This window comes from Podarcis filfolensis (assembly GCF_964270895.1).
Source record: "Podarcis filfolensis genome assembly, chromosome: 5".
NCBI lineage: Eukaryota > Metazoa > Chordata > Lepidosauria > Squamata > Lacertidae > Podarcis > Podarcis filfolensis.
The window spans coordinates 91145440-91173124 of record NC_139608.1 but is presented as its reverse complement, the minus strand read 5'-3'; the positions used below and the strand labels follow the sequence as shown (position 1 = coordinate 91173124).

The window sequence follows — 27685 nt, the reverse complement described above, 5'->3', positions numbered from 1 at the left end:
ATATGCATACAGTTCTGTATGGGGTAGAAGAATCTGTGCCTTCACCTTTTTACTCAGATTCATGTTCTCCATCTTTGCTCTAAGAAGCTTCATTTTATTCATCGTAATAGAATTCTCAATAATCTGTTCACCAGAAGGAGATGCCTCAGTATCTTCTTCATCATCCGCATACAAATTATAAACAGAACCACCACTGGCAAGGAGAGAGTGCGAATTTACATTAACATTAGGTATTTAAGTTGTAAATATAGATGCCAAACATTCAAAGCAATGGGGGGGGGGGAGTTGTCAAAAGCTTTCAAAATTAAGCAGGATAATATGCGAAGAGGTGGTACCCTGGATACATTTATGGCTTTGAAGATAAGCCCCGACACTCTGAATTGTGCATACTGGTAACCAGGGCAGCTGTTTTGAGATCAATATAACATGATCTCATGCACAAGCACTGGCCAACATTAATGCACTTGGATCCTGGACCAAGTAAAGTTTCTGAAGAGTCTTCAATGGTAGCCCCAAGCAGAGTGCATTGCAGTTAATGCAATATGGATGTGTGTTACCCCAGCAAATTTGACCTCATCAGGAACATGTGTCACTGGTGGCCCATCAGGCTGCAATGCAGAGGGAGAGAAGAAAACCAGGGCTATTCCATTGCCTCTTCTGAAACAGCCTTTGACCCTTCCTCTATCATCACTCCATCAGGCTACCTGAACTGCTTCCATCCCACCTGGTTATTATAATTTTTAGAACTGGTGCCTGAGATTGCTTTCTCCCTCCTCCTCCTGCCCCCCCAGCCTCTTTTCCTTAAGTCTCTTGTATTTTGTGTTGTAAGGACAGGGACTAGTTTTTGTCAGCTGCTCAGGAAATCTTTTCAGCTGAAGAGCAAATATATAAGCAAGCAAGTAAGTTGGGCGAAAGGCACTTCTGGCTACAGCTGCCACCCGAATCCAGAGGTGTTCCAAGCTTGTGAACCTGATTCAAAAATCCAAAACATTTTCAATCACTGTACTCTGGTTGCACGCCCCCAAGGTCTTTCAACGCCACATTTTCAGGATCCATTGTTTCATAATTTTAGAATTCTGTGCCTTTTCCTTCCCCCTCAAACCTATGGACCTGTCCGACTCCAATCTGCCTATTCAGCTGTAGCAAAAGGTTGAAGCGCTTCTTCAGAATGGGGGCCCTGCAGATTATTCCTACCAAATCTGTAAGAAAAGTTTCTATGTTAGACATTTTTTAACTTTTCCGAAAAGAAATAAAAGCCAGTATACCTTAACGATTCAGACAATGGTGTTAAAGTTCCATCTCCCTTGTCTATAATACGGAAAAAATTCAATTGATCTCCTTCGCGGTATACTAAGAAGGTAACCTGTTTGCTGGATTGAACCTTCTCCCAAATATCGTCACGACTGAGATCCATGTATTCTGTTATTTCCCTAATTGGGTCTCCCACAGGAACTAAGAGGAAAAACAACCAGAAATATTTTATTGTCTGAAAGCAAGGACGCACACTTATCACCTAGGCAATATACTGTGAAAAGATTTCTCTCCTGAAGCTATCCTAAAGTGTCTGTAATAGGCCAAATTAAGTGATTGTCCACCTAACTTCCTCAAATAAATAATTAACCTATGATCAAGTTACTGTCAAGTAAGAACCATTTTCAAATAGAAATTTAATAAATAAAATCAATAACTGGCTAGACCTTGTAATGCTTCAGCAAACTTTACGGCAGCTCAGAAAAAGAGAGAGCCCCTTTACCCTTACCAGCAAAATTGTCGACAAAAAGACTGGGCTGCACTTGCAGACAGATCTCTAGAGCTGACGCAGGTCATTGTGTGGGCCAGAGTTTGCCCATCTTTTGGGGCTAGTGGCCACATTTCAGACTTTCTGCTGTGGCTGCCGGTCATGACATGGCTGCCACAGGGGGACATGGCATAACACAACGCCGCCATGAGGGGCATGATATGACACAAAATCAGGAGTATTGTCATTGTTGCTCAAGACTACCTTGTGCTTACCATGGGAAGCTGGCTATGTCCTGCTGGTCTTGATTGTGGAGATCACACAATATAGCGCGCGCTCTCTCTCTCTCTCTCTCTCTCTCTCTCTCTCTCTCTCACACACACACACACACCACACAAATACAGACACCCCCCCATCTCTCCCTGCCCCGAGATCGCACACACATAGACCACATAGTCATGCACAGACCCCTCTCTTCCATGCGCAAACCTCACAGATAGCTCTCCCTCTCCCAGATCACACATTCCTGCGTGCACACACACGCCTCCTTCCTTCTCTCTCTCTCTCTCTCTCTCTCTCTCTCTCTCTGGGGTAATGCAACTGCTAGCTTAAGACTGGCAGGCAACAAGCAAGCAATGAGGCAGGGGGGTGGGGAAGCCTTCTCTGCCATCTTCCCCCCAAAAAAAGAATCCTTCCAAACCAAACAGAAGGCAAGGGGCAGACCCTTCCAGCTCCAGCAACCACTCTGAACTGTTCTGCCATGTAAAGAACCAAAGCAAACCAAAATAATAATAGTAATAATATATATAGATATATAGTGGGTTACCAACCCAATGGGGACGCAGGTGGCGCTGTGGTCTAAACCACTGAGCCTAGGGCTTGCCGATTGGAAGGTCGGCGGTTCAAATCCCCACAACGGGGTGAGCTCCTGTCGCTCGGTCCCTGCTCCTGCCAACCTAGCAGTTCAAAAGCACACCAGTGCAAGTAGATCGTAGATAAATAGGTACCACTCCGGCGGGAAGGTAAATGACGTTTCCGTGCGCTGCTCTGGTTTCACCAGCTTAGTCATGCTGGCCACATGACCCGGAAAAACTGTTTGCGGACAAACGCCGGCTCCCTCAGCCTGTAAAATGAGATGAGCGCCGCAACCCCAGCGTTGTTCGCAACTGGACTTAACTGTCAGGGGTCCTTTACCTTTACCGTTTTTTAACTAACCCAGTGCCCACAGGTCTGGGTGGCGGTCCCAGGTTTTGCCCACTTCCAAGGTTGTCAAACCTGTAGTAGCTACGGAAGGCCATCCCTACTGATGCATTAGCATTATTTTTGCCCTTTCCAGCCACGAGAAGTATTTCTACAGATGCAAATCAGCCCTTTTTGCTGCTGGTTATGACAGCAAACAAATTTCATCCTAGTGCATGGATTTTCCATGCAAGTCTTCCTGAAGATTTCACACATCCGTAAATAAAAAGATTTTTCTCATACAAACCTTGCAATTTTGAGCACGGATTTCACTGGAGAATAAATTTCTGAGTTATCTTTAAGGGCAGCCCCATATATAAGGCACCGCAGCTATCCAACTGGGATGTTATCACATGGATCACCATGGCAAGGCTACACTCTGTCCGGCAAAGGTTGCAAGCATGACAAGGTTGATAAAAGGAACCTGAGGCCAGGTGGGCCCCAAACTGACAATGCTGAATCAAGGAGCATCCCCCAAACTGTGAACCAACTCTTTCAGGAGGAGTGCAGCGCCAAACAAAGTAAGATAAAACACCAAAGTCCTAGGAACTACCTGCTCATAGTGCCTCTGTCTTATCAGGATTCAGTTTTAGCTTATTGGTCGTCATCCAGCCCATTATGGAGTCCAGATGATACATCTGTACAGCCTCGCTCAGTTCCAATATCAGAGGGAAATCAGTCATGACTCTGCATTCCAAGCCCTCGGGTGACCTCATGCAGATACTTCATATTGATGTCTAAGAGTGTTGGGAATAAGAAGGAGGCAGAATCCCACCCCCCCCACTATCTTCTGAAACTACCGTATTTTTGGCTCTATAAGACGCACCAGACCACAAGACACACCTAGTTTTTGGAGAAGGAAAACAAGAAAAAAAATATTCTGAATCTCAGAAGCCAGAACAGCAAGAGGGATCTCTGCGCAGTGAAAGCAGCAATCCCTCTTGCTGTTCTGGCTTCTGGGATAGCTGCGCAGCCTGCATTCGCTCCAGAAGACGCACACACATTTCCCCTTACTTTTTAGGAGGGAAAAAGTGAGTCTTATAGAGCAAAAAATAGGGTAATTTGTTTTAGAACCTATAGTACAAACGTTTTGAGTTTAGCGGCTTCATCCGCACTTTCCCAAAGTAAATTACGTTTTCTCAAGGTTAAGGAATCTTCTCATAGTTCTAGTCTTTACTGCAGTATTTATATGACCTCTCAGATGAAAGCGTCAGAACCAACGAGAGTTTCCTCCTTTATATATGTTGCTCGCAAAACTATACCGCACCCATCCACCTGCGGCCGTTTCTAGTTATAGAAAGGCCAGATGAGGGTGGGTTTTTTTAAGTACAGTGGTGCCCCGCAAGACGAACGCCTCGCAAGACGAAAAACCCGCTAGACAAAAGGGTTTTCCGTTTTGGAGGCGCTTCGCAAAACGAATTTCCCTATGGGCTTCCTTCGCAAGACGAAAGCCCATAGGGAAATCTCCAGGACAGCGGGGAAGCGCAGCGCGTCTTCCCCACTGTCCTCGGACCTCCTCCGAAGGCTGGCGGTGGGGCGGAGAGACCTCCGCCCGCCACCAGCCTTCGGAAGGCTGCTCCGAAGGCTGGCGGCGGGAGGAGGTCTCTCCGCCCCACCGCCAGCCTTCGGAAGGCTGCTCCGAAGGCTGGCGGCGGGAGGAGGTCTCTCCGCCCCAACCGGCAGCCTTCGGAAGGCTGCTCCGAAGGCTGGCGGCGGGAGGAGGTCTCTCCGCCCCACCGGCAGCCTTCGGAAGGCTGCTCCGAAGGCTGGCGGCGGGAGGAGGTCTCTCCGCCCCACCGGCAGCCTTCGGAAGGCTGCTCCGAAGGCTGGCGGCGGGAGGAGGTCTCTCCGCCCCAACCGGCAGCCTTCGGAAGGCTGCTCCGAAGGCTGGCGGCGGGAGGAGGTCTCTCCGCCCCACCGGCAGCCTTCGGAAGGCTGCTCCGAAGGCTGGCGGCGGGAGGAGGTCTCTCCGCCCCACCGGCAGCCTTCGGAAGGCTTCTCCGAAGGCTGGCGGTGGGGCGGAGAGACCTCCTCCCGCCTCCAGCCTTCGGAAGGCTCCTCCGAAGGCTGCCGGTGGGGCGGAGAGACCTTCTCCCCGCGCCAGCCTTCGGATGGCTGTCCTGAAGACTTGCGGTGGGAGGAGGGTTTTCCTTCCCACCGCCAACATTCAGAATGCTGTTCTGAATGTTGGCGGTGGGGAGGAAAAACCCTCCTCCCACCGCAAGCCCCGGGAACAGAGGAGAAGCGCTGCGCGCCTTCCCCTCTGTTCCCGGACCTGTCCTGAAGGCTTGCGGTGGGGAGAAAAGCCCTTCTCCGCACCGCCAGCCTGGCAAGCGGTCTCCATAGGAACGCATTAATTGATTTTCAATGCATTCCTATGGGAAACCGTGCTTCGCAAGACGAAAAACTCGCAAGAAGAAAAAACTTGCGGAACGAATTAATTTCGTCTTGCGAGGCACCACTGTATCTGGACAAATGTATCTGGCACATTTTCTAAAGTGAACGCACAGCCCTAGTGCGTATGGTAATACAGGAAAAGCTGTAATACAAGGGAAAGGAGACGCACTCTCCTTTTGTGCCCCCATTCTGCTGTCCTGTCACATCAAGAAATCCAAGTTTGACATCAATGGCACCACAAGATTTTATTAATATAGCACCAGTAGCTAGCAAAGTATGCTTTCACTATGATTTAATTATGGATGCAGCAAAAATGGATTGAAACAAGCAGGCTCCCTCTGACCCTTTTGATACTACTTTTGAAATTATTATTTTTTTGCCCGGGGATGGGGGAAAGGTATTTCTCAATATTTCAGAGTCCCCTAGACTGGTGCTCCCAGATGTTGGTGGAGTAAACTCCCATCATCCCTGACCATGTTGGTTACAAATAATAATAATAATAATAATAATAATAATAATAATAATAATAATAATAATTTATACCCCACCCTCCCTGGCCAGAGCCGGGCTCAGGGCGGCTAACACCAGTAAAATTACAATAGAAACATAATAGGGGGAAAAGAAAAAAAGGAACCCAATTTAAAATACAGGTTAAAATGCAATTTAAAATGCAGCCTCATTTTAAAAGTAGCCCATAGATCAAAACCGTAAGGGGAGGGAAGACATAAGGGTCAGACTGATGCGTGTTGCAGTGCAAAGCATTTGCGAAGTAACAGGTTGGGGGATGGCTGGCCTATCAAGAGACACTCTAAAATGGGTTTATCTTGTGCAAACCCTGCCGGTTTTAAAAACACACTTCTAGGCATGAGGACTCTGATAGTGCACTACAGAGTGAGGGCTGAGAGATTTCCTGGGAGAGTCGATCTGAGTCATCTCTAATGACAGAATCGTCACTCTAATGATAATCGGGGTTTTTAACATCCATGCAGGTATCTGCGCTCTCACAGGCAGTGTCACTGAATGCCTGTTTTTGACTTTGGGCTACAGTTTCAGTCACTATGGATGATTTGATTTGCTGGATACAGTGATTTGCTGTGAGCACTGCTAAAAAGAATGATTATGAAACCACAGTTGTGTCTTAGGTACTGATACTAAGACCCAGCCTCTCCTGGTATGCCCCGCGGAGGACCTTAAGGTCCACAAATGACAACACTTTGGAGGTCCCATGTCGCAAGGTGGTTAGATTGGTCTCAACTAGGGCCAGGGCCTTTTCAGTACTGGCCCCGACGTGGTGGAACGCTCTGTCACAAGAGATTAGGGCCCTGCGGGACTTGACATCTTTCTGCAGGGCCTGCAAGACAGAGCTGGCCTTTGGTTTTGACTCAATCTGACCCTTATGTTGTCCCTTCCATTACGGTTTTGATCCACGGGCTACTTTTAAAATGAGGCTGCATTTTAAATTGCATTTTAAACCCCCCTCATTATGTTTTTATTGTAATTTTACTGGTGTTAGCCGCCCTGAGCGGCTAATAATAATATTATTAAATTATTAACAATAATTATTAAATTATAATATTAATAAACATTGTTGTTTTGTTGTTGTTGTTGTTGTTATTATTATTATTATTATTTATTATACGTCTTCTGTGATAATGATAAAGGCAAAGGTAAAGGGACCCCTGACCATTAGGTCCAGTCGCGGACAACTCTGGGGTTGCGGTGCTCATCTCACTTTACAGGCCGAGGGAGCCAGCGTTTGTCCGCAAACAGTTTTTCCGGGTCATGTGGCCAGCATGACTAAGCCGCTTCTGGCGAACTGTAGCAGCGCACGGAAATGCCGTTTACCTTCCCGCCAGAGCGGTGCCTATTTATCTACTTGCACTATGAGGCGCTTTCGAACTGCTAGGTTGGCAGGAGCAGGGACCGAGCAACGGGAGCTCACCCCATCGCGGGGATTCGAACCGCCAACCTTCTGATCGACAAGTCCTAGGCTCTGTGGTTCAACGATACTTTGCAAATAATAATTCTAAGGGCTTCCAATGTGGGAACCAAGGGTGCCCCATAGTTAAAACATGCTTCCCACTATCAGGTGATATGCCCATAGAAACCAATCATCTGTGTGTCTGCCCAGCATATTGAAAAGGGGAGGGGGAGGGGAGAGAATTGCAGAACACATTTGACATTTACCCTTCAGCATTAGGACTTCTGTGTTGGTCAAACTGCTGAAACTACCTGCAGTAGTTCATTGAGTCCTTTGAACACTCATTCTCACTTTTAATTTTGTATACAATGATAGACATTTCTGTAAATACGAGGGATCAAATGCTTGACCCACTTAATAATAAAGTAAACCACCTCTCTTTCAGCGCTTGGTTCATACCACTCAGCTTCATACAATATTTACGGGTTTCTCTTGATGCAAGTTACCAAGAGTAACTACAGAGCAAATGCAGTAACATCTGAGCGAGCGCCAGGTCGGAGCCAAACAATACAAATTGAAAGCTTTTGCAGATGACTTGGTCTTGACATTACAGGAGCCAGAATCTAGTACGAAAAGAGTTTTAGAACTGATTCAAGAATTTGGTCATGTGGCAGGATTTAGATTAAATAAGTTAAAAACTAAAGTATTAGAGAAGAATTTAACATCAATGGAAAAAGAAAGGTTTCAGAATGAAACAGGTTTAACTGTGGTTAAGAAAGTGAAATACCTAGGGATCAATATGACTGCGAAAAACTTGAATTTATTTAAGGACAATTATGAGAAATGTTGGTCAGAAGTTAAAAAAGATTTAGAAATTTGGTCCAAATTGAGGCTTTCCTTGTTGGGTCGAATTGCAGCTATAAAGATGAATGTATTGCCAAAAATGTTGTTTTTGTTTCAATCATTGCAAATTTTGGACAAGATGGACTGTTTCAAGAAGTGGCAGAGAGATATTTCTAGATTTGTCTGGCAGGGCAAGAAGCCCAGAATTAAGTTTAAAATATTAACTGACGCAAAGGAAAGAGGTGGATTTGCCCTGCCAGACCTTAAACTGTACTATGAATCAGCAGCTTTCTGCTGGTTGAAAGACTGGCTACTTCTTGAGAACACAGACATTTTGGATTTAGAAGGTTTCAATAACGTTTTTGGGTGGCATGCATATTTGTGGTATGACAAGGTTAAAGCACATAAGGCATTCAAAAACCATATTGTCAGGAAAGCATTGTTTAATGTCTGGATAAGATACAAAGACTTATTGGAAAATAAAACCCCAAGGTGGCTTTCGCCAATGGAAGCTAAGGCTCAGAAAAAGCTCAATATGGAGGCCAAATGGCCAAAATATTGGGAAATTCTGGAGCAAGAAGGTGACAAATTGAAGTTGCAGAGTTTTGAGAAACTAAAAGATAAAGTGCGAGATTGGCTTCATTACTATCAAATAAGAGAGGCCTATAATTTGGATAAAAAAATTGGTTTCCAGGTGGAAAAATCAAAGTTGGAAATAGAATTGCTAGAACCGAAAATTAAGATCTTGTCAAGAATGTATAACTTGCTGTTAAAATGGAATATACAGGATGAAACGGTCAAATCAGCTATGATCAAATGGGCGCAAGATGTAGGTCATAATATTATGTTTGCTGACTGGGAACAGTTGTGGACCACCGGTATGAAGTTTACGGCATGTAATGCCTTAAAGGAGAATATTATGAAAATGATTTACAGGTGGTACATGACCCCAGTTAAGCTTGCAAAAATTTATCACCTGCCTGATAACAAGTGTTGGAAATGTAAAGAAGCTGAGGGAACATTCTTTCATCTTTGGTGGACGTGCCCAAAGGTTAAGGCTTACTGGGAAATGATCTATAATGAACTGAAGAAGGTATTTAAATTTACCTTTCCTAAGAAACCAGAGGCCTTCCTTTTGGGCATAGTCGGCCAATTGGTGCCAAAGAAAGACAGAACATTTTTTATGTACGCAACAACAGCAGCAAGAATACTTCTCGCTAAATATTGGAAGACACAAGATTTGCCCACCGTGGAAGAATGGCAGATGCAAGTGATAGACTATATGGAGATGGCAGAAATGACCGGCAGAATCCGAGACCTGGGAGAAGAGTTGATGGAAGAGGACTGGAAAAAGTTCAAGGATTATCTACAGAAATATAGTAAATTGTTTGAATGTTAGAATGATGTGGGATGTAAAGGCAACACGGCATTTGGGATATGGTTAAAAGAGGTATAAAAAAAAAAGGATCTAAAAAAGAGGGGAAATTAGAGATATAACAAGTGGGAGTACACAATTATAAATGAGATGTGAAAGAGGGTTAGAATTTGCTGAATTTGATGGAATAAAGAGGAACACAAAAAAGGGAGATGTGAGGAGGTCAGGAAAGAGGGCTATAGAACCTTGAAATTTGAAAGTGGATTCTTTTTCTTTTTCTTGTTTTTTACTAAGTGTGTATTTTTTGTTTTTTGTGTTGATATGTATTTGTTTGATTTTTATGTGTTGTAAAATCCTAATAAACATTTATTAAAAAAAAAACATCTGAGCGAGCGCTAAGAACACACGTCTCACAATGTTTGTTTCGTCATTTCACTGATTTTGGAAATAAAAATGTGGTATCTTCCCTTGCATGTAAGTGTAATAACTGGCCACTCTGCCTGCCTCTGCACCTACTATTTTATTGCAGGCATTACAATGGCAGGAAGGACGCAAAGAGTAGTTTCTCCCACTTTTCTTTAAAGAATTTGTAAAAATAAAATTACAACTATGTTGCTGTTATTTTTCCTTTTTTTTTTTTGGAAAGCAATTAGCTTTTAATATGATTGTCCAATTTAAGTCTAGATTTGAATCTAACAAGTCAAAGAAACGAATATACTTTTGAGGTTCCCTTTTTCGTTCCTACCCAACAATTGTGGCTACCCAACAATTATCCTCTTGTAGGTACACCAAGGCTTGCGCTGCAACAGCTAAAGGAAGATGCAAATGGCAGGCAAAAATTTCAGCCCAAACTACACAGCGATACTTTAGTGGTGAAGAGAGAATGATCCAATAACTCTTGGGGCGAGATATATAGGTTGGGCCTTTTACCAGACGTGGGGGCCTATTGCCAAGTTACTAAAAAGGTAAAGGTAAAGGGACCCCTGACCATTAGGTCCAGTCGTGGCCGACTCTGGGGTTGTGGCGCTCATCTCGCTTTATTGGCCGAGGGAGCTGGCGTACAGCTTCCGGGTCATGTGGCCAGCATGACTAAGCCACTTCTGGCGAACCAGAGCAGCTCACGGAAACGCCGTTTACCTTCCCGCCGGAGTAGTACCTATTTATATACTTGCACTGGCATGCTTTCGAACTGCTAGGTTGGCAGGAGCAGGGACCGAGCAACGGGAGCTCACCCCGTTGCGGGGATTCGAACCGCCAACCTTCCGATTGGCAAGTCCTAGGCTCTGTGGTTTAACCCACAGCGGGCAGAAGTATATAGAATCAATTACCACAGCACTTTAACTCTTACGTCACTGGGGTGTAATTGATTTATTACTGAACAGAAGCACAAAAAGGAAAGAAGCTCTCATTCACTTCAATAGTTAAGCATGTGATCCATAATGGGAAAGTGAAGCATGTGATTTACTCCCTCTCACCCGTCAGTGGGATCATAGTAAGTTTAGCTTTCAGGTGGATTGTACTGACTTTGCAAAAAATACTTCAGAGACAATTTAATAGGCACCTACCTCTTCTAGTATTAATAGGTCCACCTCGCATTGCCAATATCAACTTCAAAGTGCAGCCCTCTGAAATGCTGTAAACCAATCAAAAATGTTTTGTAGCCTTTTGCCCACAACAGAAATGGTATTTAGAAACATCTGTAATTGCATTTAAATACTCACTTGTAATCATTCAAGCAATAGTCGTCCTCCAGCTCTACATTATTCCAGATTAAGTGTTGCTGAGATACGGGGATACCTTAAAATGACATCGATAAATTTTAATTGGCTTACTGAGCTTGTAAAGCTGTGCCCCAAATCACCATGGTAAACCACTGAAATTAATTGTAAGTATACTTAGTTATGTAAATTCATTTAGGTTAAAGGTACTAAAGAGCTGAAAAGACGTGAATACGTAGTAGAAAATGCCTTGAAAATACAGTGGTACCTCGGGTTACATACGCTTCAGGTTACATACGCTTCAGGTTACACACTCCGCTAACCCAGAAATAGTGCTTCAGGTTAAGAACTTTGCTTCAGGATAAGAACAGAAATCGGGTTCTGGCGGCGCGGCGGCAGCAGGAGACCCCATTAGCTAAAGTGGTGCTTCAGGTTAAGAACAGTTTCAGGTTAAGAACGGACTTAACCCGAGGTACCACTGTATATAAAGGAACACCCGTACATTACTATCAAGTGAACACAAACTACTTATACCCATTTCTGTCCTTGAGATTAAATGGTAACAACATAAAAACAGAATACAGTGGTACCTCGGTTTAAGAACAGTCCGGTTTAAGAACGATTTGGTTTACAAACTCCGCAAAACCGGAAATAGTGTCTTGCTTTCGTAACTTTACCTTGGTCTAAGAACGGAATCTGAACGGTGGAAGGGCACGGGCGGTGGGAGGCCTCAATAGGGAAAGCGCATCTCTGTTTAAGAACGGACTTCTGGAACGGATTAAGTTCGTAAACCAAGATACTACTGTAGCTACTTTGCTTGAAAAGTTCATGGTTTGAACTAGCCTGCTTCCAAAAGCAAGGAACCAGATGCAACAAGAAACTTGCAAGCGACACGCTGTGCAAGGTGTGCCTTTCATCTATCTTGAAATTACCGCAAATCAATTTCACTCTACGTCCAAAGTAGGAACCCACAGGATGGCATTCCAGAGGTTAGTGCCACCACCGAAAAGGCTCCATCTCCCAATTCCTAGCTGTTTGATCTCACATGACATGCCATTCTCTAAGGTGATCTTATGCAGGTAAGAAGGAAACGACTGTATTCTATTCTCTCCAGGAGAGCTGTGTTGTGTTATGTTATGCCATGCCCCACACCAGAGTCATGATGTGTTATGCCATGCCCCCATGGCAACCATTTGAGATCACTGGACTCCTCTCCAAAAACCGTATGACCATCATTGCTATTTACTGTTGTTGCAACAGAGACCAGGCAAATTTAACCCATATGATTTGGGAAGGTTCTGTTCTTATTTCCTTTTGGGCAGAGCTTGTTGACTGTGTCAATGTAGTATTGAGTATCGTATTACAATGTAAAGAGATCAATATAAAGTTAACTGATAAGAATTTTTTTAATGCTGTCTGAGAGCACTCATGGTGGCTAAAGAGACTGATCCTAGGACACTAGAGCAACAAATCTTGGCTTGCTGTGTACAATGCTGGGGTACTGAATTTTGCACTAGCTGAAACTTCTGAGCATTTAGATGTTAAAACTACTACCAGTGAGTACTTGGGTTCTTGTGAAAGCAAGCACTAATGATGAACTCTCTGAAGATACAGTGGTACCTCAGGTTAAGTACTTAATTCGTTCCGGAGGTCCGTACTTAACCTGAAACTGTTCTTAACCTGAAGCACCACTTTAGCTAATGGGGCCTCCTGCAGCTGCCGCGCTGCCAGAGCACGATTTCTGTTCTCATCCTGAAGCAAAGTTCTTAACCTGAAGCACTATTTCTGGGTTAGCGGAGTCTGTAACCTGAAGCGTATGTAACTCAAGGTACCACTGTACTTCTATAGCATGAACAGTTGATAGATTACTCATACAGAAAAGTGTAGGTATTTTTAAGAATAAGTTACTACCAAAACGTATCAGCTATCATTTAAATTGGCTAATTCACTGTCTTTTTAAATACCTCAATGATATACCTCAATGAGAATTCTAAACTTATGTAAAAAACAAAATACCAGTACAATTCAATGGATGTTGTTGAATGGATGCTCATCAAATTTGCAGGTGACACCAAACTGGGAGGGGTAGCTACTGCCACAGAAGACAGAATCGGGATTCAAAATGACCTTAACTGATTGGAGACCTGGGCCCAAACTAACAAAATGAATTTCAAAAAGGGACAAATGCCAAGTTCCACACTTAGGCAGGAAGAACCAGCTGCAGAAATATAGGATGGGAGACACCGGGATTACCAGTTGTACACGTGGAAAGGTTCACGGGGTCTTAGTAGACCACAAGCTGAACATGAGTCAACAGTGTGATGCAGCAGCAGAAAAGGCTAATGCTATTCTAGGCTGCATCAGCAGAAGCACAGTGTCCAGATCAGGGGTCGGGAAGGCTTACCCGGCATGGGCCAGATCACTCCCACAGAGATCCTCCGTGGGCTGGACCGGTGCAGCGCTGGAAATCACGCCTGCGCATGCCCAGAAGCGATTTCCGGAGCCACGGAAGAGAATCATAGAATCATAGAGTTGGAAGAGACCACAAGGGCCATCGAGTCCAACCCCCTGCCAAGCAGGAAACACCATCAGAGCACTCCTGACATATGATTGTCAAGCCTCTGCTTAAAGACCTCCAAAGAAGGAGACTCCACCACACTCCTTGGCAGCAAATTCCACTGTCGAACAGCTCTTACTGTCAGGAAGTTCTTCCTAATGTTTAGGTGGAATCTTCTTTCTTGTAGTTTGGATCCATTGCTCCGTGTCCGCTTCTCTGGAGCAGCAGAAAACAACCTTTCTCCCTCCTCTATGTGACATCCTTTTATATATTTGAACATGGCTATCATATCACCCCTTAACCTCCTCTTCTCCAGGCTAAACATGCCCAGCTCCCTTAGCCGTTCCTCATAAGGCATCGTTTCCAGGCCTTTGACCATTTTGGTTGCCCTCCTCTGAACACGTTCCAGTTTGTCAGTGTCCTTCTTGAACTGTGGTGCCCAGAACTGGACATAGTACTCCAGGTGAGGTCTGACCAGAGCAGAATACAGTGGCACTATTACTTCCCTTGATCTAGATGCTATACTCCTATTGATGCAGCCCAGAATTGCATTGGCTTTTTTAGCTGCCGCGTCACACTGTTGGCTCATGTCAAGTTTGTGGTCAACCAAGACTCCTAGATCCTTTTCACATGTACTGCTCTCAAGCCAGGTGTCACCCATCTTGTATTTGTGCCTCTCATTTTTTTTGCCCAAGTGCAATACTTTACATTTCTCCCTGTTAAAATTCATCTTGTTTGTTTTGGCCCAGTTCTCTAATCTGTCAAGGTCGTTTTGAAGTGTGATCCTGTCCTCTGGGGTGTTAGCCACCCCTCCCAGTTTGGTGTCATCTGCAAATTTGATCAGGATGCCCTTGAGTCCATCATCCAAGTCGTTGATAAAGAGTCCCTGTGCAGCTCAGCATCGGTTTAACGTAGCGTGCGGGGACTCACTGAGCGGGCGGCTCGGTTCGGGGGTGGCTCATGGGCCAGTTAAGCGACCCTCATGGGCTGCTTCTGGCCCATGGGCCTTAGGTTCAAGGGAAGTAGTAATACTACTCTATTCTGCCTTGGTCAGACCCAACCTGCAATCCTGTCCAGTTCTGGACACCACAATTTAAGGATATTGGTAAGCTGGAACCGGTGCAGAGAAGGGCAACCAATATAATAAAGGGCCTGGAAACCAATCCTTTTGAGGCATGGCTGAACCTGGAAAAGAGGAGCCTGAAAGGAGATATGACAGCCATCTTCAAATATCTAAAGGGCTGTCACATGGTAGATCCTAGAATTGCAGAGCTGGGGATCCCGAGGAACATCTAGTCCAACCCCCTGTAATGAAGGAATCTCAACTAAAGCATCCATGACGGATGGCCACCCAATCTCTGCTTAAAACTTCATGAAGGTACACCACCTTCCAATGGAGTGTGTTCTACGGTCAAACAGATCTTACCATCCAAAAGTTCTTCCTGACGTTTAGTCAGAATCTCCTCTCTGTGGCAGGAGAAAACAAGCTTGCTCCATCTTCCAGGTAGAGTCATACCTCGGGTTGAAGTAGCTTTGGGATAAGTATTTTCGGGTTGTGCGCTGCGGCGACCCGGAAGTAATGGAGCGTGCTACTTCCGGGTTTCGCCGCTCGCGCATGCGCAGACGGTCAAAATGATGTCATGCGCAGAAGCACCGAATTGCGGGTTGCATTCGCTTCTGGATGCGAACGGTGCTCCGGAACGGATCCCGTTCGCATCCAGAGGTACCACTGTATTTCACACTGCTAGTTAGCTCTTTACACCGATCACCACTGCATTACAGATCACAATGGCATGTTTTCTATAAAATAACCGCCTTTTCAAGTGCTAAGTTAAAAACCTTTCTAGATTTTTATAACTTAAAAGGACACGAACCTTCCAATCTCTGGATTTTAGTTTTCACAGAAATTACTGTTTCAAAAGGAGATACCAGCAGCTCAAAGCATGTTCCTGTTAGAGTTTCAATGAAGAGCTCCATAGTCTCATAGAAAGCAAATTTGTAATGGCATGGTCCCATGTTATTATCATTGTAGAAAGGAGGTTCTTTCTTGTTGGCCATTCTAGGTACTTTAAAAATGCCTTGTGGGAAAGTCAGTTGGGAAGCGTTCGGCTCTGAGCTCCACGACAAGCCAAGTCAGCTCTGAACACGGGACATGGGTGATGCTGTTCATGTTTCAAAGTTTGCACCTAAGACGGACACAGAGTCAGTAAACATGGTATTTGAGGAAAACAACATTTTTCAAAAAACAAACAACAAACAAACAATTGTCTCTGAACTTCTTGCTTGAGTTGTGACACAAAATAGTTACCTGACAGGTCAAAAGAAGGGACTGTTTATGGACTGTGCTTACACTAAAATGGTAAAGGGACCCCTGACCATTAGGTCCAGTTGTGGCCAACTCTGGGGTTGCGGCGCTCATCTCGCTTTATTGGCCAACGGAGCCGGCGTACAGCTTCCGGGTCATGTGGCCAGCATGACTAAGCCGTTTCTGGCGAACCAGAGCAGCGCACGGAAACGCCGTTTACCTTCCCGCCGGAGCGGTACCTATTTATCTACTTGCACTTTGTCATGCTTTCGAACTGCTAGGTGGGCAGGAGCAGGGACTGAGCAACGGGAGCTCACCCCGTTGCGGGGATTCGAACTGCTGACCTTCTGATCGGCAAGTCCTAGGCTCTGGGGTTTAACCCACAGCGCCACCCACGTCCCTTCGTGCTTACACTATCACCCATCAAAACATTTGCTTGTCTGGGCCGTTATTTGACTCGGGAGTAATTTTCTCAGCGATATTTAAACAAACTAATAAATCGATATTAAGCACTGTTGTATCATAACTGAATTCTTTTCTATTCACACATGCAGTACATAACCACTCGCTTGCAAGAAGCTAAGGAGGTAGAATATCTGCAAAATCACACATACTGGTCAAGGCCCTTCAATGAGTTAACTCGGGTATGCATCCGTCTGCCCCGAAAAACAATGCAGTATGCCTCTGGGGATGAAGTCAACCCAGTGTTTGCAGCACCAAAGTGACCTTCCATGGTGTGCAAGCCTGGACAGTGTGTATGGGGGTCCTGGGCTGCCCCAAAGACAAGACACTCCTCTTGGTCTTGATGATGTGGTCCAAAAGAAAGCAGAGCAATGCGTTTGGCAACAGCTTGGCTGCAGGAGTTGCCAGGAGGAGGCGTACAAGACGCCATCCAATCGTCTTCAGGACTCCACTACGGATTTGTGTATGGTTTCCTCCTTAGCCTTTTCTTCTCCTGAAGATATCCCTCAAGGCAGCGGAGGTTTAGGACCAGAGTTTTCCTTCTCGTAGATAGGCTACCTTCCCAGGTTGACAAACCCCACCTGCCTCTTACTTCCCTCTACAGCACACTGGGGAAGTCCCTAACTCACTGAGGGTTTGACACCCATCAGCTACCCTCACCCGGTTTAGCTTTAAATTTGAAAGGTAGAAAATTTAATTACTGGGTTATTTATTATTTTCAAAACTGTTCTACGTTTTGCAACACATAAAGCAGCATACTTGATAACGTGGGCAGATGTTTAGCAAGCCATGAAGGCAAGCACACAAGTTAGGCACTTGGAAAGTTCACTTTCCTTGCTTCACATCTGATTTTGGGCCAAATTATAAACAGTAACCAAACAGGTACGATAAATTAAGCATACCTCCTGCTGTCCCGAATGGAAGCAGCCAGCTGTGTGCTCTAGGCTGCGCCGATTGTTTTGTCTGTCTGTCATTGTAAGGGCTTCTAGAAGTTCACACAAGAGATTGCTGTACAATCTCTAACATCCCAATTCCATGCACGTTTATTCAGAAGTATGAGCAATTGCATTCAACATGGCTTACCGCTAAGTAAACATGCACGGAATCGCAGCCTAAGTCAATCAAACATTTCAGTGGGAAGGTGGCTAGAGTACCTGGGCTGAGCAGTGGAAACAAGCATGACCTTTTTACTTCACTAGCGCAATTCAGCCCAGATTTATGAAATCCAACAAACACTGTGTGGGAAATGGGGCTTTGAAACTGAAATACTTGTGAAGCAGTTGCACAGAAAGAAGCAAAACCCACAGCTTCACCACTGCCGACCTGACTATGCTCATTAGCCTTTCAGCAAAGCAGCCTTAAGGTCGAGAGCTGTGAAGTTTAAGAGGCTGAAAACTGCTATTGCTCACTCTGGATGCCAAGGAGGAAGAGGTCTCCCATTATGAACCTGGCACTTCAAGGAGCGGCTTTGGGCTTCTGGTTCCGACTGGCAGCCTCTGGACTAACTTCCAGTTAGTGCAGTGTGCCAAAGGTAGTGCAGTGTGCCAAAGTGACAATTGCCTACAGCACCCTGCAGCTGAAACTTGAAGCCTGTATAGCATGAGTAATTTATTAAGGGTTTGTTTTTATCTATTAACAATCTCAATAATACGAATAAAGGAAATCATAAATAAACTTGGGAGGGGGAATCATTTTTTGTTTGTTTTCTATTAACAATCTCAATGATATGAATAAAAGGGATGTAGGAATAAAAATGGGGAAGGGGGTAAACTTTGGGGAAATAACCATATACACTAAGTCCGCAACTTACATTACATTCTAGGGAGCGTGCCGAAAGCCATAATCGTGTATAGTCAAAACCCAATGGCAGGCGGCGTTGCCCAAGTCATTTTCACCAGAACCCCACCACCTTTTAACATTTTTTTTTTTTGCCAAGCACATAAAGCCGAATGCACACGAGTTCAACGTGCGCTAGCTGCGGATTCAATGTGCATAAAATTCCATTCGCTGCGTTGGCATCAAGAAGGAAACGTGAACACTTGTGTTTCAACCTCTGCTGTATGAGGCTCGTAATACTTGGCCGCGGGAACCCTTGCAAAAAAAAAGTTTAAAATTCAAAGGGTGTGCACGAGAGGATGCGCTTCTCGTACTCTTTGCAAGGGAAAGGCGTGGGAACTAAACACTGAGGTGAAGCCTATACATAGGAACTATCATATATATAGATAGATAGATATCAATATATAGATATATATAGAGATAGATAGTGTTTTATATACAGTGGTGCCTCGCAAGACGAAATTAATTCGTTCCGCAAGCTTTTTCTTCTTGCGAGTTTTTCGTCTTGCGAAGCACGGTTTCCCGTAGGAATGCACTGAAAATCAATTAATGTGTTCCTATGGAGACCGCTTGCCAGGCTGGCGGTGTGGAGAAGGGCTTTTCTCCCCACCGCAAGCCTTCAGGACAGGTCCGGGAACAGAGGGGAAGGCGCGCAGCGCTTCTCCTCTGTTCCCGGGGCTTGCGGTGGGAGGAGGGTTTTTCCTCCCCACCGCCAACATTCAGAACAGCATTCTGAATGTTGGCGGTGGGAAGGAAAACCCTCCTCCCACCGCAAGTCTTCAGGACAGCCATCCGAAGGCTGGCGCAGGGAGAAGGTCTCTCCGCCCCACCGGCAGCCTTCGGAGGAGGTCCGAGGACAGTGGGGAAGACGCGCTGCGCTTCCCCGCTGTCCTGGAGATTTCCCTATGGGCTTTCGTCTTGCGAAGGAAGCCCATAGGGAAATTCGTCCTGCGAAGCGCATCGAAAAACGGAAAACCCTTTCGTCTAGCGGGTTTTTCGTCTTGCGAGGCGTTCGTCTTGCGGGGCACCACTGTATATATGTGTGTATATATATATATATATATATATGTACATAGTATATAAAACTGTAACTTGATCCATATAAAACTATCTATAACTATATTTACATCTATACAGGATCTATATCTAGATCTAATAGGTTATTGTCTTTTACTGTTCTGTTGGAAGCCGCCCAGAGTGGCTGGGGAAACCCAGCCAGATGGGCGGGGTATAAATAATAAATTATTAATAATAATAATAATAATAATTGTTATTATTATTATTATATAAACCTATCTATAACTATATATACATAGTTATATAACTCTATCTATCTATCGCTCGCTATAAAACTACTCTCTCTCTCACTCTAAATAACTAGTAGACTTCCTTGAGTCCCTGTCAGGACAATAAATATATAACAAATGACATGACAAATCCACGCGAAGGAGGGAGGCGGGGAAAGAGCGCAACGGCCGCCTCATCCTCCTCACCTGCCCGCCGGTCGCCTCCGCCTCTCCCGCTCTTCCCCCTTCGGTCGCTGGACGGGGCGGGACCAAGCGCCGCCTCACAGGACCACCGGTGCCGCCGCCGCCGCCGAACACGCGACCATCACGAGAAGGCTGGGAGGAAGGCGCGGAAGGAGAACCGGCGGCCGCCGCTGCCGTTAGCCGCACTCACTCACTCACTCCCGCCCGCCCCCTCCCCTCGCAACGCGGCGCGCAGCCCGCCTCCTCCCTCGTCCGCCCACCGGGCCTTTGTGACGCGGGCAGGCGGGCTCCGGGCCAAGCCGCTCAGAGGTCTCCGCCCTCTCGAGCGCCGCCGCCCAATCGCCGGGCGCTCCCGCGGCTGGGAAAGAGCGGGGGGCGGAACTTCCTGCCGACGCCGGGGCGCTGTTGGTCGTTAACGGAGCGTGGGAGGGACCCCGGATGTTGGGACCCGCGTTGCCGCTAGCAACGCGCCCGCGGCGCTTCCGCAAGGCCCGCAAGAGCTGCCGGGAAATGTAGTTTCGTGGTAACCGAGTCCTAGTTAAAAAAGGTGGACTACTCGCGTCTGGCATTCCAGTAACTAGGAGGGAGACATGCGGTCAGGGCAATGGGTTAGCGCCTATCACAAAAGCAACGCCAAAAAGATAAGCTCTCAGGTTTGCTTCCACCCTTGGGAGTCTTAAGGACAGGCATAGGCAACCTTCGGCCCTCCAGATGTTTTGGGACTACAACTCCCATGATCCCTAGCTAACAGGCCCACTGGTCAGGGATGCTGGGAATTGTAGTCCCAAAACATCTGGAGGGCCAAAGGTTTCCTATGCCTGTTTAAGAATATTGGGAGACAGGAAATAAGCCCCCATCTGTATGGAGAGAAAATGGAATGCGCCTTTGGGTGCTACCCAGACACAATGTGCATGGGAGTCCTGGGCTACCCAGATGACATGGGATCCAAAAGAAAGCAGAGCAATACGTTTGGCACCAGCTTGGCTGCGGGAGTTGCTGGAAGGAGGTGTACGAGACGCCTCCTTCCACTCTGGATTTGTGTAGGACCTTGTTGTTGTTGTTTAGTCGTTTAGTCATGTCCGACTCTTCGTGACCCCATGGACCAGAGCACGCCAGGCACTCCTGTCTTCCACTGCCTCCCGCAGTTTGGTCAAACTCATGCTGGTAGCTTCGGAACACTGTCCAACCATCTTGTCCTCTGTCGTCCCCTTCTCCTTGTGCCCTCCATCTTTCCCAACATCAGGGTCTTTTCCAGGGAGTCTTCTCTTCTCATGAGGTGGCCAAAGTCTTGGAGTCTCAGCTTCAGGATCTGTCCTTCCAGTGAGCACTCAGGGCTGATTTCCTTCAGAATGGAGAGGTTTGATCTTCTTGCAGTCCATGGGACTCTCAAGAGTCTCCTCCAGCACCGTAATTCAAAAGCATCCATTCTTCGGCGATCAGCCTTCTTTATGGTCCAGCTCTCACTTCCATACATCGCTACTGGGAAAACCATGTTGTTGTTGTTTAGTCGTTTAGTCGTGTCCGACTCTTCGTGACCCCATGGACCAGAGCACTCCAGGCCCTCCTGTCTTCCTCCCGCAGTTTGGTCAAACTCATGCTGGTAGCTTCGAGAACACTATCCAACCATCTCATCCTCTGTCATCCCCTTCTCCTTGTGCCCTTCATCTTTCCCAGGAAAACCATAGCTTTAACTATACGGACCTTTGTTGGCAAGGTGTAGAACCTTACTTAGGCTTTACTCTTCCCAAAAATAGCCTTTGTCCTAGATGAGCTACCTTTCCAGGTTGACGAGCCCCATCTGCCCCTCCTTTCTCTCTGCAGCACGTGCAGAAATCATTTTGACTGTTGGACTGACTCTCTAGAGGGTTTGAGACCCACTGGCTACCCCCATTAAGTTTAGCCAGCCATTCGAAGCCACATCGTGGCAGCTTCTAGGAACCACAGGTGAGAGCTGAGCGCAGGGTGGAGACCCAAGGTGCAACCCAGAAGGAGCATGCGTCCCCCACCAGAGGTCCCACTCCTCTCCCCTAACACCCCATACACAAAAACTGGTTTTACAAATTGTATTTATCAATATCAGATTTATTTTGACAGTTCTGATTAATAAAATCTATACTCTGTACAAAAGATACATTAGCAGGTCAATGCATAAGCTACTGAACTGGAACAGAAGTGCTACAGGGTACTGAAATTATTTTTGGAACACTATGTTTCTTCTGATGCCCTGGAAGGAAAAATATTTAGATGCGAGCCTGAACAGCTCCGTCATACCAGGAGTTTAATCGGAAAGCAAGGGAATTAGTACTGAGCAGGATAAGAGTGTTACAGAAGAGTCAACGGCTACATTTTCATTGACCTTCAAATACATTGAGCGGGTCTTCAAATGTACTTGATGTTCTGATTTCGGATTTAGTTCCTGAAGCTGCCTGAAAGGACTGGGCCTTCTTGATGGTTGTCTTGGACTGACTACTGGGTGAGAAGATATCATCTAAAGACACACACACACACACACACACGAGAGAGAGAGAGAGAGAGAGAGAGAGAATGGGAAATGGAAATATACAATTACTGCCAATGGTAAAAAAAAGCTACATTTGGCTGAGAATGTTGTCTGTGTGCAAGTGTGATGAACCTGGTTTATATTGCCAATGACTTCTAAAGTTTTGCCAACTTGAAATTGCTGGCTTCCATTTCACCACCACCCTTTTCCGCCCATTGCTGAATTGTTTTAAAGGCAATGGTCATGGAAAATTCCCAGCTCCTGCTGAGATTATCTCAGACTCAAAAATTACATGATCTGCCTCAAGTATTAACTAGACAATATTCTGTCTCTTGCCATTTTAATGATCTTGAAAGATACTCATCAGTGCACATTACATGGGGAGATAGTAATCTTTTCTATTTTTTCCTATTAAAAGACGGAACTTTAGTATCCATAAGATTCTTGTTCTTTGAAACAACTGCCGTTTCTCCCATTCCGTCCCTTAGCTCTTAAACTGCCTTCCAGATAGTCTCTATGGAATTTCACCCTTATTTACGTCAAATCCCTCCTCAAAACTCACAAAGCCTTTAGACCATTCCAGATGTAATTTCCTACTGTAACTAAATGTGTAGCAGAAATAATTGCATCATATTTGCCCATTTAGTTTTGTCTCCATTTGCTTCTCCATTTTCTATTTTTGGAGAGTGTCTCTAGCTATATAAAAAAAAAACAAAATATCAAGTATGTACATATTTGCTGTATTTATTTTTTTCTGCCATCCTAACTATGGATACCCCCAAATCTCTAGAAAATGAGAAGGAAATTATTACGGTTTAAATGGAGTTGTGAAAGTCAAATAATAGGTTTTGTGACTGGTGTGAATTTAACAGGATACAAAACAAGGTTAGTAGCTACTGCCTGTGAAGCAACACTGAACCTGCTGCTCATGGAATTTAGTGGGTCAGTAACGACAGATACAGGAGCTGTTGACTGTGCCAAAAGCGTTTGAGCCAAGTACTGAGATACTTGGATGTTTCACATTTTAGTCTATTGTGTAAGCAGTTAACACCAAAACTTTGTTTGAAGTAACAGAACATTTGAAAACACAGCACCCCTCTGCCGTGTATTAACAAGAAACACACTTTCACATTATGCAGGCTTTTCAAAATGCAAATTATAGCATCATCTGGGATGGGGACTGATAATTACTGGGATAGCTACAGAGGGAATTTTCTTTCAATGGGGGGATATCCTTTCAATGCAAACTGCTCATTCAGAGGAGATAATAAATTTTCTCTACCCTATGAAAACCACCACTTGGCACTTGTAACCATATTACAGACCTAATTGCTTACATTAACTCCTTACCTATCTCCTCATCAAATATAGATTTAGATTCCATCTTCTTTTTGGCACTCCTTTCTTTTGGTTTTACTGCAAGATCGGCAAAGATGTCAACGTCATCATCAAACAGGTTCACTTCCAGCTCTTTCGATTTTGCTTTGACAGGCGGCTTAAGGGCTTCTGATGCAAATATATCATCCTTGAATAAAAGAAGAGAAATTTCAGTATAGGGCAAGTTTGTGTAGCCACATTTCCCTACCCCCGCTACTTGGTGCCTGGTAATTCAGAATAAAGCTGCTCTCATTCTGCCTGGTTTGGGGTTGGAGGCAATGAGTATCACCAGTTTTTCGTCTGTGAAATTAAATGTTTTGTGGTGCCTGTGCCATTTCTTCAATTTTCAAATGTGCCTTGGGAGCCAATAAGGTTGGGGTCCCCTGCTATAGGTAATCATGGTATTTATCAAATTTCTATCCCACCCCTCCTTGGTTAATAATCCTAGGGCAGATCACAAGTCACAACACAACAACTCATACACAACAATTCAATTCAAAAATCGCAAAAACTGCAGTAAAAAGACATAAAACATCAACATTTTATATATATATATATATAAAAAATCCTTAAATGTTCACAGTACAGCAGGCAATTAACTGGCAACTGGCCTCATCAACTGAGCCCCCCCCCCCAAAAAAAAAAAATTATGGGCAAAGAGGCATATCTTCAGCTGGTGCTGACGGTAAAATATGCGTAGCTCCTTTGCAGTGAGATTTGCAAAATGTACCCATCTTTCTCCAGCATCAACACATTTCTATCAACATGAGCAAGTTACTTCTTTATATGCTACACAGCAAGGTTTTTAAAAAAATAAAAAAGAAGTGTGATGTGAGTTGGCAATGTTTCTTTTTGTTATATTTGAAAAATAATTCCAAAATTAAAAAGTGAGTTTTCAGGTTACCTCTGTATGCGATACCTGACACCGATGTCAGTGGTACAACATAGAATCTAGCCAAGTTAAATTCTCTTCCCTGCTACTCCAGTAACACATAAAGCAGCCCATTAATAACTTCTGCCAAATGTGTAAGAATTTTAAAGCACACGACACATCACAACAAAATCTGCATAAATGCTTGATAGATGATTAAAGCAACTGCCTCTTCACTGAGATCATCCAGCGGAGGGAAGAAATGGAAATGAACTGGGTGAATTGTACTCAGGAGTTGCGAAAGTATCATCGTGTTTCAAAGGCTGGCCCAGGAAAGAAAACCCACAGAGACCAGATAAAAGGAGGAGACTGGCAAGGAAGAAGTTAAACATGCCTATGTTTCCTACATCCTTCCAGAGTTACCGTATTTTCACCCTATAGGACGCACTCTTTCCCCTCCAAAAATGAAGGGGAAATCTGGGTGCGCCCTATGGGGCGAATGCAGGCTTTCGCTGAAGCTTGGAGAGCGAGAGGGGCCGGTGCGCTCCAGGCTTCAGGAACACATCCGCAGCCTAAGCAGCCCTGTGGGAGGTCCCGCAGGGCTGTCTACGCTGCGGATAGCACCCTGCTTCCCGGAGCGTCGGGCGCCCTGAAAGCAGAGCGCCCGGCGCTTCGGGAACACATCCGCAGTCTAGGCAGCCCTGCGGGAGGTCCTGCAGGGCTCCCTACGCTGCGGATAACAGCCTGCAGCCCGGCGCGAGGGGCGCCCTGAAGCAGAACGCCCCGCCCGCCGGGCAGACATCGGCCAGCCCCACAATCTCGGGGGACAGCAAGGAGGCGCCATCCTGCTGTTCCTTGGCCTGGTTCGGTTTCCCCGACCTGGTTTTGGGGGGGAAATAAAGGGAATTTTTTCCCCTTTATTTCCCCCCCAAAAAACTAGGTGCGTCCTATGGGACGGAGGGTCCTATGGGACAAAAAATACGGTAATCAACATTTCCAAATCACAACATAACCACCTCCCCATTCTACGATATGACATCACACCCTTGTGCTATCTAATTTTCGGAGGAATTTATGCAGTGGACTGTTTCCTCACTATTGGCCACGCTTACAGAGTTGCTGAGCCAGGAACAGGGAGGCTGTGGTCTTCCCTATCTTGTCTGACTCCCAACTCCCATTGGCCCCAACAAGGCCAATGGCCAGGAATGACGGGGAAATGGAGCTCAACATCTGGAAGATGCACATTCCCTATCCCTGTGCTAAGCAAAAGCAGCAGAGCACAAAAGAAGCTGTATCCAGGCCTGAAGGAACAAGATTCTAACATTCACATACTGGCAGGTCTCTTCCAACTCTAAAATTCTATGTTTCTATATTACCTCAAAAATATCTGGGACGGAAGGATCCTGGACTAACTGAGGAATGGGTTTTGGATCTTTCCTCTTCACAGTTTTTTTACTAGTGGCAAAGAGATCATCTTCATCCTCCAAGAACGGAGTGGGGTCGGGTTTCTTTGAGGGCTTTTCAGCCTGGAAGAGACCTTCACTATTTGCACCATCCAATGCCAATGGAACAGGCAAGCCTTCCCCACCTTTAGGGACCTGGCTCGAGTGGCTCTCTGCTTCCACCTTTGCCTTTGGTCTCGTGGTCGCTTTAGATGCTATGCTGTCAGCAAAAATATCGTTTGACTCAAAGAGATCATGCACATTAGGCTGGGCTGCTGATTTTGAGCCAGGGCTACCAGCTGCCTCGTGCAGCTGCTCACTGCTGTTGGTTGGTAGAGGCGATTGAGATTCTTCAGTGTTTTCCTTCCTATGCAGTTTTGCATTGGAGGGATGCAATGTGGCTGGTGGCACAGAGCTTTCTTTGAAGAGAAGTGGGGATGGGTCCTCAGCAATGTTCATGTCATTCGAGTTATCCCCTTGAGCGGCCAATCGCCTGGCACTTCTGGTAGGTGGCCTTCGTTTCCCAGTCACCTTGATTCTGCCCTGCAATAACAATGAAGCCAAGGTGACAACAGGACACAAAATGAGAAACAAGTAAACTTACTGTATTTTTCGCTCTATAGGATGCACCCGACCATAGGACGCACCTTGTTTAGAGGGGGAGAACAAGAAAAAAAAATTCTGCCCCTCTCTGCTCAACGCCCCTTCAGCGAAGCGGCAGGAGAAACGGAGCCCCTTCCATTTCTCCTCCCGCTTGGCTGAAGGGGTGCTACGCAGCTCTCCCTCTCTGCTGAAGCCGGGAGAGTCTTGCTCTCCTGGCTTCAGCAAAAGGAACCCAAAGCCTGCGGAGCGCAGCGGGAACTCGCACTGCGCTCTGAAGGCTTCAGGCGGCTATCCCTGAAGCCTGGAGAGCGAGAGGGGTCGGTGCGCACTGATCCCTCTCACTCTCCAGGCTTCAGCGAAAGCAACGCGAAGCCTCCGGAGCGCAGAGGGAGCGCTCCCTCTGCGCTTTGGAGACTTTGCGTTGCTATCGCTGAAGCCAAGGAGCCTGCATTCGCTCCATAGGACGCACACACATTTCCCCTTAATTTTTGGAGGGGGAAAAGTGCGTCCTGCAGAGCGAAAAATACGGTACATTCCAAATAGCATCAAGGATGCTGCTGCATGAAGTATTACAAAGTTATACCTTGTTGGCATTTTGCAGTGTGTCTGCTTGCATGGGATCATCAAAGCTGACTCCCATCTCCTTATTACTTTCTACAGCAGAGGCTGTTTCAACATGCTGTACGCCATGAGGTTCATGAATCGGAGTCTTTGGATACAATGAAGGTGGCTTCGCACTGGGCAGCAAAACTGCTGGGTTAATATCCAAACTTGCCTTAGAAAGGGATGGAGAGGCTATTGTTAATGGGAGCAGTAGATAAGGAAAATATAAATGTGAAATCCAAGAAAAATAAAATCACCAAGAGCATTTCCACATTTGACAAAGATCAGGAAAAACAAGAATAGTGCATGCGCACAGAAGGACATGCCCTCTCACCCTTTCCCCCTCAGTTTAGGAAGTTTAGTCCTGTCCAGAGACATGTCTTTCCCAAAAGGAAAAAAAGCACATCC

At 45.7% G+C, this 27685-nt stretch overlaps 2 protein-coding genes and 1 long non-coding RNA gene across 19 annotated transcripts in view; 1 reads left to right on the top strand and 2 right to left on the bottom strand.

The window, feature by feature from the left end:
* Window positions 1-20246, bottom strand: part of ZFAND4 (zinc finger AN1-type containing 4) — a 30566-nt gene extending 10320 nt beyond the window's left edge. For 3 of the 7 annotated variants that reach the window (XM_083615619.1, XM_083615616.1, XM_083615622.1), the window contains exons 1-6: window positions 19885-20147; window positions 15663-15974; window positions 11235-11310; window positions 11079-11146; window positions 1266-1452; window positions 46-193 (exon numbers count right to left, since the gene is read on the bottom strand). In XM_083615619.1, the coding sequence (XP_083471745.1) occupies window positions 46-193; window positions 1266-1452; window positions 11079-11146; window positions 11235-11310; window positions 15663-15846 (663 nt within the window). In that variant the 5' untranslated portion in view covers window positions 15847-15974; window positions 19885-20147. Of the gene's footprint in view, window positions 1-45; window positions 194-1265; window positions 1453-11078; window positions 11147-11234; window positions 11311-15662; window positions 15975-17457; window positions 17565-19884 lie in introns of those variants that run through there. The other 4 variants (XM_083615620.1, XM_083615618.1, XM_083615617.1 and 1 more) reach the window with 4 other exon arrangements.
* Window positions 20247-20378: 132 nt separating this feature from the next.
* On the top strand, window positions 20379-22194 carry LOC310763607. The gene is made up of 2 exons (XR_014548712.1): window positions 20379-20534; window positions 21703-22194. It is a non-coding gene; the product is annotated as an uncharacterized lncRNA (long non-coding RNA).
* LOC310763403 (WASH complex subunit 2-like) overlaps window positions 21948-27685 on the bottom strand; it is a 43643-nt gene continuing 37905 nt past the window's right edge. For all 11 annotated transcript variants that reach the window (XM_083615516.1, XM_083615522.1, XM_083615524.1 and 8 more), the window contains 4 exons: window positions 27258-27449; window positions 26006-26614; window positions 23732-23906; window positions 21948-22369 (listed from right to left, as the gene is read on the bottom strand). In XM_083615516.1, the coding sequence (XP_083471642.1) occupies window positions 22230-22369; window positions 23732-23906; window positions 26006-26614; window positions 27258-27449 (1116 nt within the window). In that variant the 3' untranslated portion in view covers window positions 21948-22229. The remainder of the gene's footprint in view (window positions 22370-23731; window positions 23907-26005; window positions 26615-27257; window positions 27450-27685) is intronic.